The sequence below is a fragment of the Oryx dammah genome, unplaced genomic scaffold (assembly GCF_014754425.2).
Source record: "Oryx dammah isolate SB20612 unplaced genomic scaffold, SCBI_Odam_1.1 HiC_scaffold_1, whole genome shotgun sequence".
NCBI classification, from domain to species: Eukaryota; Metazoa; Chordata; class Mammalia; order Artiodactyla; family Bovidae; genus Oryx; species Oryx dammah.
The window spans coordinates 99039303-99056821 of NW_024070185.1; the positions used below are offsets into that span (position 1 = coordinate 99039303).

The 17519-nt window shown below is 42.9% G+C and overlaps 1 protein-coding gene across 6 annotated transcripts in view; it reads right to left on the bottom strand.

The window, feature by feature from the left end:
* ECPAS (Ecm29 proteasome adaptor and scaffold) overlaps positions 1–17519 on the bottom strand; it is a 109473-nt gene that overhangs the window by 91095 nt on the left and 859 nt on the right. Inside the window, exons 1-2 of one of the 6 annotated variants that reach the window (XM_040239237.1) lie at positions 17067–17125; positions 9033–9136 (exon numbers count right to left, since the gene is read on the bottom strand). The exons of 2 other annotated variants lie outside the window; for them this stretch is intronic. In XM_040239237.1, coding sequence (XP_040095171.1) covers positions 9033–9054 — 22 coding nt within the window. In that variant the 5' untranslated portion in view covers positions 9055–9136; positions 17067–17125. Of the gene's footprint in view, positions 1–9032; positions 9137–17066; positions 17136–17519 lie in introns of those variants that run through there. 3 more of the 6 variants (XM_040239252.1, XM_040239230.1, XM_040239269.1) reach the window with 3 other exon arrangements.

Below are 17519 nucleotides of genomic sequence, written 5' to 3' on the forward strand. Positions count from 1 at the left end.
ATAAAGTAAAAGAATAAATTATAAATAGCTACAATGTTATTATATGAAAAGAACTTGAGCAAAGAGCATACTTTAAAAACTCCTACAAATCAAGGAAAAGCAAATTAATTCAAACTTTTTAAATAGACAAAGAACATAAGCAGGCAATTCAGAGATGAGAGTCATATATTTAACAATACATAAAAAGATGCTCGATCACACTGATTAGGAATATGCAAACTTAACACAATAATGAGATACAATTTTGCACCTTTTACATTAGAAAAATGGGCTTCCCTTGTGGCTTAGCGGGTAAAGAATCTTGCGGAAGACCTGGGTTCGATCCCTGGGTAGAGAAGATCCCCTGGAGAAGGGAAAGGCTACCCACCCCAGGATTCTGGCCTGGAGAATTCCATGGACTGTATAGTTGCAAAGAGTTGGACACGACTGAGCGACTTTCACTTCACATTAGAAAAAAATCTTCAAATGTTGGTAAGGACTGGAAACCAACCAGGAGGAACTGAGGCTCACTGTTCATGCGGTGTACACTGACACAATCTCCAAGCAACAAGTCTCTAGTTAAGCAGTCTCCACTGCAGCTCAACAGACACATCCGTTCAACCTGGCAACCCTACTCCAGGGGAATATACTCTAGAGCAGTGCTGGTCAAACCAGTCTACCCGCCCCCTAGGAGAGAAGGAACACTTCTTCCTTCCCTAGGCAAGTCTTACCAGCCTAAGAAATGTTAAATAAAATAACAGTGAGAGTTGATTTACATTCTGCCATGAGTGCCCCATCTGCAAGACATAATTCCCCAGCCCTCAGAAAACAACTTGTTTATCACTGTCCTGGAGAAAAACTCCCAGGGAGAGACAAGCACAAGGACACCTGTAAGAAACTGCTCCGGGACTTCACTAGTGTCACAGTGGATAAGAATAGGCCACGTGACGTGGGTTGGATCCCTGGTGCAGGAAGACTTCACGTGCTGAGGGGCAATTAAGCCCATGCCCTCAACGACTGAAGCCTGCGTGCTTAGAGCCCATGCTCTGCAATAAGGAGCTGGCACACCGCAACAAAAGACAATCCCCCGCCTGCCACAACTAGAGAAAGCCTGTGCAAAGCAACAAAGACCCAGCACAGCCGAAAATAAGTGAATAAATAAAAACTTTAAAAACAGAAAGAAACTGTTCACTGCCACGGGGTCAGTAAATGAAAGAACAGAAACAATCTAAATGTCAGTTACCGGGAAAATGGATAAAGCAAATGTGGCAGGCTCACGTAACAGTGAAGTCAGACACGACTGAGCGACTTCACTTTCACTTTTCACTTTCATGCATTGGCGAAGGAAATGGCAACCCACTCCAGTATCCTTGCCTGGAGAATCTCAGGGACGGGGGAGCCTGGTGGGCTGCCGTCTATGGGGCCGCACAGAGTCGGACACGACTGAAGCGACTTAGCAGCAGCAGCATGTAACAATGAAAATACACAAGAGTCACATGTCACATGGACCAACATAACAATATCTTAAAGACTAAGATCAAACAAAGAAAGCAAGTTGCAGTATTTGTACATTATAATTCCACTCATGTCAAGTTCATCAGTGTGTGTGTGTGTGTATTGCTTATGATATACATTGCACAGGAATGACAAGCCCTAGGTGAAAGAGAAGGGAAGGGGAGAGGAGACGAAAAAAAAGGAAACTCTGTATGGGGTAACACAGGGAGTTTGAATCTTATCAGTAATGTTTAGTCTTACTAAAAAATAAAAGACCTGAAGCTAACAGCAAAAAATGTACAAATCTGACAAAGATGAGTGGGGACATAACCGTTTCTGAGATTATTCGATATATTTTTCTTCATACTAGAAATATTTCATTATGTTAAAAAAGAATATACATACATACCATAATAATTGTTTTATGATACTATATAAAAAGAAAATATATCAGTAACTTTTCTTTATATTTTCATGTACTTTTCAAATATTCTTCAGGAAAAATATATTTCTTTCAGGAAAAATAACATATAGAGCAAATTTTTAAAGAATCTATGTTTCAAGGATAAAGAAATTTAAAACTTGAAAGGAGCCTTAAAAGAATACGGGAGAACAAAAATAAGAACATTTACTGTTAGAAATGCAAACTGACACAGCCACTTTGGGAAACTAAACACACTCTTACCGTACAATCCGCCAAATGCCTTCCTTGGTGTTTACCCAAAGGAGTTGAAAACATATGTCCACAGAGAAACTTGCACACGGATGTTTACAGCAGCTTTATTCATTCAGCCTTACTGCCAACACTTGGAAGCAACCAAGAGGTCCTTCAGCAAGTGAATGAATAAACTGGTACACACACAATGAAATATTACTCAACACTAAACAAAAACGAGCTGTCAAACCATGAAAAGGCATGGAAGAACGACCCTTAAAGGCATATTACTAAGTGAAACAAGACGATCTGAAAACACTACATACTATGATTCTAACTATTTGATGTTCTGCAAAAGGAGACAGTAAAAAGAGCAGCAGTTGCCAGGGAAGAAGAAGGGAGGAGGGATGAATATGACAAGCACAGAGTATTGTAAAGCAGTGAAAATACTCTGCGATATTACAATGATGGATATGTATCATTATACATCTGTCCAAACCCACTGAATACACAACACCCAGAGTCAACCACGGTGTGAACTTCAGAAGAGGGGTGGTTATGATACGTCAGTGCAGCTCCATCCCTGGTAAGATACATGCCATCTGGTGGGCAGGGCGAGGCATATGGGAAACCTTTGTGCCTTCCTGTCAGTCTTGCTGCAAACCTAAACTGTCCTAAAAAAGCCTTTAAAAAACACTTAGTATCGAAGGAAACACATCAGAAACAGAGATTCTTAAATCCCCAAATAAACAATTTTCAGTTTAGCTTATATCAACTATTACATTCATGTAGGAAAAAAAATCTACTAAGAATAAATATATTCATTCACTTTTCATTAAATAAGTCTCTGATTCTTATTATTCACCTGTCTCCAATTTCTCCAGCTAAAGGGATAGAAAGGATCTTCCTTCCGCCTAACCCTCACGGAAGAAATAACCCAGGAAACGTTTAAGGGCTTCGTTTCAGTGTTATCTACCATTAGTCACGAATAATTCTGAAAACATATCATTATCCTTGAGAAATAAAACTGTCCAGATAAATCACTCATTCTTTGTAGCTCTCCAAAAAATATAACTTTGGCCTCTGAGTCAGGGAAGAAACGCTATTTTCTCACAGAATTATAAAAGGTGGCTTTCACTCATATCACTTGAGGAAAAAATATTTTAGAAACTGAGAAAGAAAGAAGAAAAGAAAAAGCAATAATTCACTTTCCTTAGATGAATCACCTCTTCATGACAACTTACACATCAAAACATTCCTTAGAAAGTATGCGAGAAAAGCATTACTCTCAAAAGGACCGGGGCAAGGACTATATTTAAGGTAGTAATTACCCCGAGGTGGTCGAATTTCAGAGGATTCTTTTCTGGCTTTCTGGTTTAATTCTATGTCATTACGAATTTATCAGTATTTCATGAGCACGAATTACTTGTGTAAATTAGAAAGAGAAAAATGGTTTTTCCAGGGGGACAGGTTTCAGATTTCTTTACATTTGTTTAAATTCTCTACAAACAACATTATTTTTTTTTCTGAATGTGAAAGCAAATTTTAAATTATAAATGAGGTTGAGAAGCCTGAAGTGGAAGATGAGATTGAAAGGGAAAGCTGAAAATACTTGGACCAGTGCTCACAGCATCATTAATCAATTAACAATCCAACACTACAGGATATTTTGAGAAAGACCTGTCAAGTTACCACTGAAATACACTAGACTATAATAGAATAATTTCACAAGGAAAGAGACTCCCTAAAAGTATTCAATTTCTTCTGCTTCACATATATGTAAATATACTACAGTCAAAAGCAGTTTTACATAGCCATTTGAGCCTCAGAAAAACCCTGCGAGGTGAGCAGCTATTGTCTGCATTTGCAGATGAAAAAACGGGCTCAGGATCCTGACTGACTTGCCAAAGGTCAAAGCTAATGACACAGAGTCACAAGTTGAACCAAGAGGTCTTTAACCTCCAAGCGCACAACAGAACACAGTTACCTCCCTCTAAAGTATTACTGCTGTTTACTGAAGTAGGAATATTCGCTTCAACGTACAGATGAGGAAACAGAGCCTAGAAGTTATTGAGAATGCTGACCAAGATTACAAACGTAGGAAGTGGCAGGGCTAGGACTCAACCTCCTGGTCCAAATGTAAACCTTGCAATGCTCCTTCTGATTACAAGAAAGTGGGCGGGGATGACACTAAGCCTTGCTAGACAACTGTGTGCAACGTGACTTTGTACCCTGACCACAGCCAACGTGACAGGAATGGCCCGACTCATCCATCTCTTCCTCAGGTGCACAGAGAAGCTGGAAGAACTAGAGGACCTCTAATTCTTAGTTCCAAACCCCTCCTGAGAGCCCCTCATATCCATAAGACTCCCTGACTCCTTATAGTAAGTATCCCATTTTTGCTTACACCACCTTACCACCGGATAAGTAAGTGAAAGTTGCTCAGTTGTGTCTGACTCTTTGTGACCCCATGGACTACACAGTCCATGGAATTCTCCAGGCCAGGATACTGGAGTGGGTAAGCCGTTCTCTTCTCCAGGGGATCTTCCCAAACCAGGAATCAAATCCAGGCCTCCCGCATTGCAGGCAGATTCTTTACCCACTGAGTCACCAGGGAAGCCTCAGGGAAATTCACCTTACCACTGGGTCCAAACGCAAATGGACGGCCTTTGCCAAGAGGCAAAAAAAAAAACCAGATCTACTTCCATTAAAATACATTAAAAGGGACTTCCCTAGTGGTCCAGTGGTTAAGACTTCGCCTTCCACAGCAGGGGATGCAGGTTCAATTCCTGGTCAAGGAACCAAGATCCCACATGCCTTGGAACCAGAAAACCAAAACATAAAATAGAAGCAATATGGTAACAGATTAAGAGACTTTAAAATTGGTCTGCATCAAAAAAAAAAAAAAAAAAATCTTAGGGGGAAACACACACACAGAGAAGTCGCTCAGTCGTGTCCGACTCTTTGCGACCTCATGGACTAGCCCACCAGGCTCCTCGGTCCATGGGATTTTTCCAGGCATGAATACTGGAGTGGGTTACCGTTTCCTTCTCCAAGGAAAAAGGACATTAAAAACATAAGTAGCAACTAGAACATGTAGCATATGCCTGGGGTGAATATCAAAGGAGACAGGAAGTCCTTCCTAAGAGTGGACCAGTCCAGCCACAAAGGACCTTCTCAACCATGTGTCACGTTGCTCCCCACCAGCCGTCCACACTGCAAGAGCTGCTTAAGTGCGCCATGTGTTCTTTCTGCCCAGCTCTTTTTATCGACCTAGTTCCTCATCCAGAAATGCCCTCCCAACCTCTCCTGACCATCTCTCCATCTCCACCTACCCAACTCTTCCCCAGTTGAGTCCAGCTCAAATACTACATGCTTCATACCTACACACCCCATTCTGGCTCCACAAACTCTCAAAGCCCTTTTCTACGTCTCCCCTGGCACTTGTTATCTTTCGCTGTGCATTTTGCCACTGGCCAATCTTCCTTCCCAAGACCGTACAGCTCTGTGAGAGGTGCTTCCACATGACGGTACCCATTTGTTCATCCATCTCCAGAACTCTGCAGGCTGAGACACTGTGACTTAGTCTCTTGGTATCCCAGCATTTAACTCAGTGCCTCACAGAAAGAAGCTGCTCAAATTCCGGTGGGGTATATGCAATATTAATTCCTCATGCATTGGAAAAGCTATTTAGGTTGATAACTCCGCAGAAAAGGAAAGGAGGGGATTGGTAGCAATTCATAACACATGACATCAGAATCTCTTGGGAAAGGGACTGTATGTTTTTAATATCATGACAAGTGCTTAAGGCTTTTTAAAAAAAAAGAAGAGGTGGAGAGAAATCCAGAAGGTTTGAAGATGACAGATCTGTTCTGCTCCAAATAAGGAGGAGTACAGAAGTTATCGCAAAGAGAAGGATAGGAGAAAAAAAGAAAGATGGAAGGGGAGGACAGACCAGGAAAGGGCAGAAAGTCAAGGCCTTTCCCCATGACTCACTACATCTATGAGTTAAGAGCTGCTTTAGAGCTAAGTGAATTCCTGAAATGCTTAGGGAAAGAGGGGTGTGTCTATGTGTCTGTGTGTATCTGTATGTGTGTGTGTGTGTCACCAGTGAAACATGTTAGGTTTCATGTCCAAATTAACAAGGGTGTGTTATGTGTCTGTGTCTGTCTGTATCACCAGCGAAACACATGGGTTTCATGTCCAAACTGACAAGGGTGGAACCAAAACACTTTTTTTTCAGAAATGGGGCCCAGAAGCTAAGAAAAGCATTAAGTTAAATTAAACTAAAAATTTCACAAAAATTGGATGTGATAGAGTGCAAGCGTAGTGCAGTGAGTCCCTCTGGACTTTTGACAATCTCTGCAATTAGGAGATAAAGGCTAAAACTACGAAGAACCAGGACACCCTAGCTGGAATCTAGATTTTATATGTAACACTCAGTCTCTTCTGGTAGATCAATCTACCAGAATTTAAAAATCTAACCACATACTAACTGGAAGTGACAGTCTACATCATCTATTGAAATTCCCTGGTGGCTCAGACATCTGCCTGCAATGTGGGAGACCTGGGTTTGATCCCTGGGTCAGGAAGATCCTCTGGAGAAAGAAATGGCAACCCACTCCAGCACTCTTGCCTGAAAAAGTCCATGGACGGAGGGGCCTGCAGTGGGCTGCACAGTCCATGGGATCGCAGAGTCGGACACGACTGAACAACTTCACATCTATAGATTCCTATAAACCATTTTGGGTCACCAAATGTCACTTTAATACTTGGCAAAATCTAAATGAGGTCAGTAGGATACTTCTTTGGGAATTAATGCTTACAACTGTGATGTCATTCTGTGTTTTTAAAGACAGGCTTGCCCCTATTTCCCAGTTTGTTTTTTTTTTAAGGAACTCATTAAACACAAATGTATTAAAAAGAAAATGTCGAGGAGTCCAGCAGTAAATACAAATATAGTAAGATGGGTGGCTGGGGGGGGGGGGGGGGGGGGGGGGCGCCCCGGGGGAGGTGCGGAATCCATTCCCAGTAGGAGATAATCCACCATGCTGCCTGCAGCAGTTGCCTCCCTCCAGCCAGGGCAGCCCAAGAACTCAGTGGGCGGTAGATAAGAGCCTTCTCAGGCAATGATGTCCTGAGCAGGAGGTTCCAGCTGACAAAGTCCCTGCTGAGACTCCTTCGCCCCAGAACCAAGGCAATCAGACAAGCCATCTTCCTGTTCCCCAATCCACCAGTCTCAAATACCCCCAGGGCCCAAGCAGACACTCCCATGTGGAAACCCCTGCATCAGGATGGACTAGTGACTAGACTCTTTCCAGGGAAGAGGAAAGTGGCCTTTCTTCTTCAGCTACTTCGGAAGTCCTAGCCATCTGCGAATGTCAGGCTACTTTAAGCCCACTACCAACCCATGGTAGCCCAGAGCAATGCTCTTCCCTCCCTGCTCACACAACACACAGCCCCTCACTCCCCCGCTGACCAACCCCTGCAACAGCACACACAAAGAGGGTGGGGTGGAAGAAATCACAGTCGGCTTGGGAGGGCTGGGTCAAGTGAAGAAGCAGCAGTGCTCACCTGTACCCTAGATTTAATGAATGTGCGCCAAACTCCAGATGCACTGAGGCCCACAAACACTCCCAACCCCCAAAGAGGCCCTTTGCCCCAGAGACAGTTGCTGGCAGAGGTCCAGTCAGAAATCAGTGTTAGTAAACAGATGAGCAGAAAGATTAGTTCAGCTTATGAAAGTCGGCTTAAAGGAGATGATACATACTATGTAAGAGGTCAGACTGCATAAAAGTCAAATGTATGCTGGTTAAGATCCACCCAAAGCAGCTAATTACTTACGACAACGCTCACTTGGATGTGTAAACTCTGGAAAGCTTTTTATTTAAGTCATTATTTAAATCCCAGCATTTGTGGTTTGACCTGCTTGCCTTCAGTCTAACATAATTAACGCATCTATCCATTTAGGCCCAAAAGCTCCAAGAAAAGAATCTAGGCACAAATAATGTCCTCATTTCTCTCCTAAACCCTTTCCCCAATCTTTCAATTTTCAACTTCTCTGTTATGGAACAAAAATATGTGAAATAGCAAAAATAAACTCGTTTATTCTAAAGTTGAACTTTGGTTTATAAAATATTCCATTCATTCCGTCACTCAAAATTCCACCTGAATGAATTAAGGCATCATACACCATTAGCAGCAAAGTACACACCAAGAAACGGTAGAATGAACTGGGCGAAGAGGAAGCCAGTAGTTAAATTGAAAGATAGCAACAAAATGTACCTTTGGACTGAAGCTACAAAATCTCAGGTACTCATGGATATTGAACTCATAATATCAGAGAATTACAATCTGAATTTAGAGTTTCAATCACAGGACTATCCAACGTCACCCAAGAGTGAACCCAACACCATATTCTTGTTCAGCCTCAGAATGAAGTAGAATTAATGGCTTTTCCATCACAGTACATGTCAAATTGGCAGAATTAGGAATACCCAATTATCATGATGTGGCCTTTCTCAACACCTCTTTTCATAAATAAAACAATTAAACCCATGATGACCCTCCTGGAGCACATAAAGTCATGCTTTTCTGGTTGTGGTATACAATACTACTTGTGAACTGACACCCACACCCTCTTCCTTGCACACACTGCTGAGTAACACCTTTAAGTTTTATCTTTTTCTTGATAATTTTTTAAAATGTTAATGTTTATGTGATGACAAGAGAATAGAAGCTTCACATAAATAAAAACTAATGTGAACTTTCACTGGTTATCTCAGGACAGTCAGAGGAGAAAAACCCATGAAGATCTTGTGGGGGAAAGCTACTTGATAAATTTATGCATTTTTAAATGCTACTACAAAAAATGCACACATCCTAAGGAACTAAATCTACTAACCTCTACAATCAATGTGATACATGGTTTATCCAGTCTTGACAAAAATCCTCTGGATCACCAATGGTATGTTCATCCACTCGTACATATGCAATTGTATAAAGAATCTATTATTTAGAACACCAGGGGAAAAAAAAACAATTAAAAGATTTATATTTATAGCTACCATTTAAAAAAACAAATAAGCAATTTTCATTTTTCTGCTAAGATCTCCTACTTTGATGCATGCCCTGCTTTTGCAAATTCAGAATAAGGGGGGAAATTATAGTCATTACCAAATTGGAGAAATAGTAAGGAACATGTCCATAAATAAAATTTGGTGTGTAGAAATAAGGTCCTACTGTATGGGACAGGGAACTATATTCAATATCCTGTAATAAACCATACTGTAAAATAACATGAAAAGGAATAAATATGTATAACAAGCACTTTGCTGTACACCAGACACAACATTGTAAATCAAGTATGCTAAGTTAAAGAAAAATTGAGTGTGTAGAAGTAATATGGTAATACTTTATATATTTTATATATATATATACACATATATATACACACACACACACATACTGGTAGTTATTAAGGCTAAAAACTCCAATAAACATACATATTGTGCGTATACATATATATCATAAACATACAAAACTTTACATTAAAATTAGAACAAAGTGTCTGATTTATACCATATTTTTATAGGAGCATTAGTGGATGGGCACACATGCTATTAACACATTACAACAATTGAGAATGTAAATGGTCGATAGTCATTACCCTGGGAAACCTTTGCCCTCTTTTGACACTTTTGATCCCCTTCCCTGGTTCTTTCTGACTTCCTCTCATCCTTATCTATGCATAGCCCCCAGACAGCTGTCTTCTGGACAATCTGTCCACATCACCGTACATTCTCCCAAGCCTCAGAATCAAAGTTCCCACACATCTGCAATCCATGTGCCCAGCACTACACCAAAGTCCTTAGCATGTATCATCTCTTTCCACTCTTAGAACAACCCTGCAAAATAGCTCTGTTATCCCACTTTACAAATGAGAAATCCAGGCCCAAAAGTTAGGTCCTTTGACATTAAAACTTAAAAATAGCAGGGATTTCCCCAGTGGTCCAGTGGTTAAGAATCTATCTTTCAATGAAGGGTATGTGGGTTGGATCTCTGGTCTGGAACTGAGATCCCACCTGCTGCAGGCCAACTAAGCCTGTGCAACGCTACTAGAGAGAAGCTTGCAAGTCGCAACTAAGACCTGACGCAACCAAATAAATATCTAAAAAAAATAAAATGTGGCAAGGTCAGGATTCAAAACTAGTTCTGACTTCAAGGCCAAAGGTTTTAGTCACTATTCGAAATAGTCTCCCTAGACAACTCAACATGGGTGCCTCAATAATTTAACCCATTCATTCAACAAATGATTTACTATTTCTTGAACACAATCCTGTTCTCTCTTATCTCTATTCTTAACTCTCAAAATCTGTCTAGAGGCTACATTCTCTCTCCTCGTAATCTCTCAGGTAGATTCTTGGAATCATTTCTAACTCCTCCAATGAGTAACTCCCTACTATTCAGCCAACAGTTTCTGCCTATTTTCAGGATTTTAGATTATATTACCTGTCGAATCCACTTCCACTATCCCAGTCCAGACCTTAAGCTTCTGCTAACTTGGCTACTGTAATATTTACCTTCCTTTTAGTCTTGCTGCTCTTGGTCTCTGGACCCTTGCAATCAATGTTAACATCACGGCCACCTGTTAAACTTATAAAAGGATCTACTCATGTTACATTCCCTGCTTAAAAGCCTTTGATGGTCCTCTACTGTCTACAGAACAAAGTTCATACTAGTTGTGTTGGCATTCGTATGCAAGCCAGTCCCAACCCATCTTCCCAGCTTTACTTCCTACCACCATCCCTCACCAAGAATAATAATTTAGATAGAATTTTTAACTGTCTGTACATTGCATTAACATGTATATTAAGACTAACAACACTGCATTTCTTATGGGAAAGAAACGGAGACTTAGTAAGGTAATATAATTTGCTCAAGATCTCAAACTGTAAAAGGCAGAAAGGGCCAAGTCTCTTAACTCCAATCTTTGGAGTTCATGGACAGAGGAACCTGACAGGCTACAATCCATGGTGTCGCAAAGAGTCAGACATGAATGAGCAACTAACAGAAAAATTCTACACTGAATGATAAGCTCTGCGAGGCCAGGACCATAAGCTAGTTACTCCATTTTTAAAGTCTGCTTATTGAACCAGAAAATGTGTGGGGAAAACAAGGCATTTAAGACAGCAAGCATCATGGCAGAGACTGGTCAGGACTGAAACCAGAGACCAGCAACTTGGATCAAACCATCTGAACACACTGGCAGTGCCTACAATTTTAACATCTATCTTCTGAACAAAGTCGAATGCCCCAGTGCCAATTATTCTCGCCGACATTAGCCCTTATGAAACATTACAAGTTGGTGCAAGCAGAATTTAAAACAAGAGGAGGTAGAAGTGAAAAACGACAAGTTATAAAAGGCAGAAATACCATCACTATTTTCCATTCTAACCTTCCTTTTTAGCTAAGTCATCAAAACGGAGATGATACTGGCTTGATTTAGCCTGTTTACACAGCTCAGCTCAGCTGCATGCATGGCTGCCATTAAAACAGCCGTCTCTCGGGGCTGTTTCAGTGTGCTCACAGACTCCTGTTCACCTACACAGCTACACATACAGCCTCCCTGTCTCATTCCCTAAAAGAGCCACTAAGATGCCTGGCGCTGGCAGAGACTCTCTCAGAAGACATATGACATGATGACTATCTAGCCAACATCTGAAAACTAAAGTGGCTGCGTCGAGTGGTCAAGTTGAGTAGCATCCATGTGTTTGAGAGTCCAGGCTGTTGCTCCTTCCTGAGTTGCCTTTACCCCAAAGATCAGGTTCTAAGGATGCCTTAGAATTATACAGCCCAAAATATGAAACCAATGAACAGCTGACCAGGTGAAAAGTCTCAAATGCTTCCTCTCCTCAGTCAGACCTCTCTACCCACTGCTAAAATATAACTACAATGTCAACATTTCCATGCATTGGCAGAGGATAAGATTAGAAGAAAAACTAGACATGCCTTGCACTGAATTTCATCCCATTCCAAACAGTTACATTACCCTAAATATAAAGAAAGAAAACTACAGACTGTGATCTTAATTTACAAACTAGATTTCAGAACTGCCTTTAACAGTCAGAAATAATTATTCTCTATTTCAGCATCTTCACCAAAAATCTATTATGTCCTATTCAATGAACATCAGAATCTTCTAACATTTTATACACTATAAGAGGTTTCTTCTGGAGGCTAGCAAGACATCGGGAAAAAAGTCATGTTGATCTTCTTATAAACTGTATTTTCCCCTTCAGAGACAGTAGTACAGCAGTAGCACGGGATTAACATAAACTCTGGAATCAAAGAATCTGAGTTCAAGCCCCAGCTCTGTAATATGAGACAGCTCTACCAGACAGTAACAGTACCAAAGTCACAGGGTTGTAAGGATTCAACCAATTAATATGTACAAAGTGATCAGAACACAACAGTAAGCTCTCAATAAACGTTAGCTTTACCATTGTTCTATTACAATCACCTGATTCAAAGTGACAATGACAGGATGTTTGTGAAAGGATAAAAAATTTTAACAAATTCCAACCCAAGATTATCCTGCTTACCTTTTGGCAACCTTCATACATGATACCACTCCATGACACTACTCGGAAAAAAAGAAAGAGAGGGAGAGGGAGAAAAGAGAAGAGAAGTGAAGAGTAAAAGACAAGCCTACCCATCAGTTTTCCTCCTCAGGAGCTCCTCGAGTGTGGTAGCAGATACACTGAGAGCAGCTATAGATTCCATTTAAATTTTTAACATGCATATCACTTCAAGTGCAATGGTAAACGCAATGATTTAAAATCTATAGAAAGGCAGTGTTACCAACTACACATCTAAAAATAACAGACCTGAGGACCAAAACTGTTAATATTACTCTAGTATAATCTATAACAACTCATACAGTTTGGGCCTGACATATCTCTTTACATGTATTCTTCCTCTTTCTTCTCAATAGTATTTTAATTCCATCAGCATACTTCTTTTGTCGCCCACAGCAGTGTTAAAAAGCAGTCAGATAACTGGATTAAAGTAACATGTAGCTGAGAATTTAGGAATGCATCTGACTTCATCTCTTCATCAGCATGAACACTCTACGACAGGGGTCCCCAACCTCCAGTTTCCTATTAGGAAGCCAGCCACGCAGCAGGAGGTGAGCTGCAGGCAGGCAAGGCTTCGTCAGTATTGACAGCCACTCCCCATCGCTCATATTACCACCTGAGCTCCGCCTTCTGTCAGATCAGCATCTGATTCTCAAAGAAGTGCAAATCCTACCGTGAACTGTACATGCAAGGGATCTAGTTCGCTCCTTCCTTATGAGAATCATCCCAAAACCACTCCCCACCTCCAGTCCATGGAAAAATTGTCTTCCACAAATCCGGTCCCTGGTGCCCAAAAGGTGGAGGCTTGCTGCTCTACGGTACACCGAGGTACACAGCCTAAAGGCTGGCTACCGATGCCCGTGAGCCATCTGCAATCCTACTCTAACTCTACCACCTACTAGCTGTGGGATCTTGGGAATCTAAAATGCCTGTTTTCCGTGCCATAAAACAGCAGTAATAACTTTACCTACCTCTTAGGATTATACTGACGAATAAAACAATATATACAAAGCACTTAAAAGAATGCTAGTGCTGAAATACTGAAGTGTACTGTTGTCTCCAATTCACTTTGAAATGCATCAAAATAAGATGGATTGAGTACTTAATACCACTGAACGGTACACTTAAAAATGGCTAAGATGGTAAATTTTGTTACGTATGTGTATCTTACCACAATCCTTTTTTAAACAAAAATAACAAAATAATTAAAATAACAGTGTAAAGTGTGGCTTGAAAATGGACAGATATGTGATAAAGCCAGTAGTGAAACATCATATGTAGAATCAACTTTTCTGTATGTCTGTGAAGATTTTTATAATAAAATATCAGGGGGAGGGAACAATGCTGGCATCTAGTAGTTTGCTTTTATTATCATCCACTGGGGCGTCCCTGGTGGCTCAGATGGTATAGAATCCGTGTGCCAGTGCAAGAGATGTGCCGTTCAGTCCCTGGGTCCGAAAGACCCCCTGAAGAAGAAAACAGCAACCCACTCCAGTATTTCTGCCTGGGAAATCCCATGGACAGAAGACCCTGGTGGACTATAGTCCATATACAGAGTCAGACACAACTGAGCAACTAAGCATAGAGCACACACAGCATCTGCTAGTCATAAACAACAACCAGCAAATATTCAGATACTTAGCTCCTTTTTTTTTTTTTACAGCCATCTCTCCTTTTATTACAGCCTCTCTGAAACTGAAAGTGATTTTAAGTTCCTTATATATATGTGCAGTATATTATGACTGTAATTTCAAGTTAAATTATTCTAAGGTATCAACTACCAAGTATTTAATCTCTCCTTAAATACAGAAACCAAGTCAACAGACATCTGTAGTCAATGACTGGGGCTTTGGCCAAACAGAATGAAAAGGCAAGGACTGGAATAACTTCCTCCTAACTTTTCCAGTAGCTGCTAAAGCCAATAAATTCCTTAACCAGAAGAACTACAAACATCTTAACAGGTACCTGATGTACAGGAGTACACATGTATACAAATACATCAGCCACTTAAGAATGAGATCCAATTCTTCCTGAAGTTTTGTTCCCCATTCCAACTAGTAATTTATAGTTTAATGTGTTTAGTGGTATAACATGAATTCAGGTGACTAGCAGTGGAACCATTTAAAAAGTCAGACCACCTCACACTCCTTGGGATGGCTGCTATCAAAAGTACAGAAAATAACAAGTGTTGGCAAGGTTCTAGAAGAAAACTGAAGCCCTTTGTTTACTGCTGGTGGGAACATAAAATGATATAGCCACTGTGGAAAACATGATGGCAGTTCCTAAAAAAATTAAAAATACAATTATCATATCATACAACAATCCCACTTTGGGGTATACATACAAAAGAACTGGAAGCACAATCTCAAACAGATACATGCACATTCATATTCATAGCACCAATAGTCACAACAGATAAAACATACCAGCGTATCTATCGACAGACAGATGAGTGGATGAGAAACTATGAAATATACATACAATGGAATATGAGCCTTAAAAAGGAAGAAAATCTCGTCACATGGTACAGCATGGATGAACCCTAAGGATATTATGCCAGATGAAATAAGCCAGTCACAGACAAATCTTGTATGAGTCCACTTACATGAAATATCTAGAGATGTCAAAATCATAGAGACAGAAAGTAAAATAGAGGCTGTCAGGGGCTGGGGGGAGGAGGAGGAGGAGAGATTTAGTGAGCAGTGAACTTCGGTTTTGCAAGATGAAAAGTATTCTCAAGGTAAATGGTGGTGATGGTTGCATAACAATATGAATGTCCTTAAGACCACTGGCCTATACAGTTAAAAATGGTTATGATGGTAAATTTCATGGTACGTTTATTTTACCACAATAACAAAAAATGGAAGAAAAAAGATCAGGGAGCTGACCTCCCCAGAAGGCCTGGTGGTGGTGCTCCAGCTTGGCAATAACAGGCAAGCAACAACTCTGTGACTATCAGCCCCTGTCTATCTCTAACCACCGCAAGAGACCCAATCTACTCAGGCTCTGTATCCTACCCAGGGTCACATCAATTCTTTATTTCAGCTTCAAAATGACCAAATACCGCTAGTGCTACACCAGTTTTGTGTCAAAGCAGCAAGGAAATTTAACTCTCTAAACACGCCTCCTCTTTAAAACAAAGATAATTTCTACCTACCTGCTTTAGTAGGCTGTTACGAGGGGAAAAGTGAGATCATGCATATTAAAGTAGCTTTAAACAGCCAAAGACCAAAGAAACAGAAATTATTATTATGTGTACAACTACTTTCATATGGAAATTGAGAGAGGGGGCTGTAACAACAGAAACTTCCCAAGGCTTGCAACACCTGTCCCAGGTTTCATTCCATTTAAAACTCACAGCATCCCTAAATAATACCTTTCTTGTTTTTGATCATAAACTGAAGGGCAGCACGGAGAAACCCAACACTTCAACTTAAAGCTTTACATCCAAACACCCCCAAACGCAATCAGAAATTATCTTACAGGTCTTTGGAAAATTCGATTTTTTTTTTGACCCCCAGCGTGGGCCTTCGGCGCCTGGGAACTACACTTCCCACAAAGCACCGAGGCGAACCCGGGCGGCGGGCGGAGCGGCCTAAGATTCAGGGTGACCACCGCTTTCCCCAAACGTGGATCGCCGTCCCCCGGAAAACTGCAACGTTTAAGGTCAAGTGTGCACTGGCTCTCCTTTCCCAGAGCGCTGTCACCCCGAGGCTTCCCCTGCAGCTAGCGCCGCGACACTCTCTGCCCCCCAGTCCTTCCTGCTCCACCTGAGGGTCACCGCCTATTCTTGACCTTCCGCTGATTTCCAGAGTGTCACAACACGGCACCTTCTCCCCCTCCCCGAAAGCGCTATTTCCAGAACTCGCCCCACAGTTAGGACCGGAGAAATCCACGGAGAGGTCAGACGGGACGGTGGGCACAGCCCGCCACCCTGGGGCTCCGGCCGCTCCGCCAGCCCAGCCTCAGCCGGCAGGGGAGCTAGGCTTCCCCCCCAGACACACCGAGCCGAGGCGGATCGCACACAGAGGGCTCCTCCCGGGGCTCCGGTTTCAATTTCGCAACGTGACGGTGCAAAGCTGAGGCCTACAAACGCCAGCGGTGGCGGCGGCGGCCCGCCCGCCCACCAGGCCCGAGCGCCCCAGCCCCCCACACGCCGCAGCCGCCGCCCGCCAGTCCGTCCGTCCAGCCCGTCCCGCCCGGAGACCCGACCCTCCCGTCCGGCCCCGGCCGCCGCACCCCCGGCCCGGCGCGGCGCGGACTCCGGCTCGCGGCCGCAGGCTTGCCGTGGCACTTACTCAGCTCGTCCTGGGAGGCGGAGGCGGCGGCCGCAGCCATGTTGCGCCGGGGAGGGAGGGAGGGGCCGGAGGGGGAGGGTGCGGACGGGCGGCGCGGGGGGCTCGCCGCTCGCGGTGCGGCGGGGGCCGGGAGCCGCCTCCGGTCGCTCGGCGTGGGCCGCGCTGCGCCCGCGAGGCCCGCCCGCCCGCCGCCGCCTGCGTCCTCCTCACTGCACGCGTCGCTCTCGCAGTCCCCCGCGAGCTCGCGGCTGGGGCGCTCCCGCAGCCCGGCGCCTCTGCGGAGCAGCCGCCGTCCGTCGGCCGAGTCCCCCGTGCGCCCGGCCCGCGCGGCGGCTCTGCGGCTCCGCGCCGCGCTCGCCCGACTCACGCCGGTTTTATATTTAGAAAGAGCTGAGCCATCCTCCCAGCGGCCCCCCCGCCGGGCCCCTCGCGCGCCCGCCTGCCCGCCCTCGC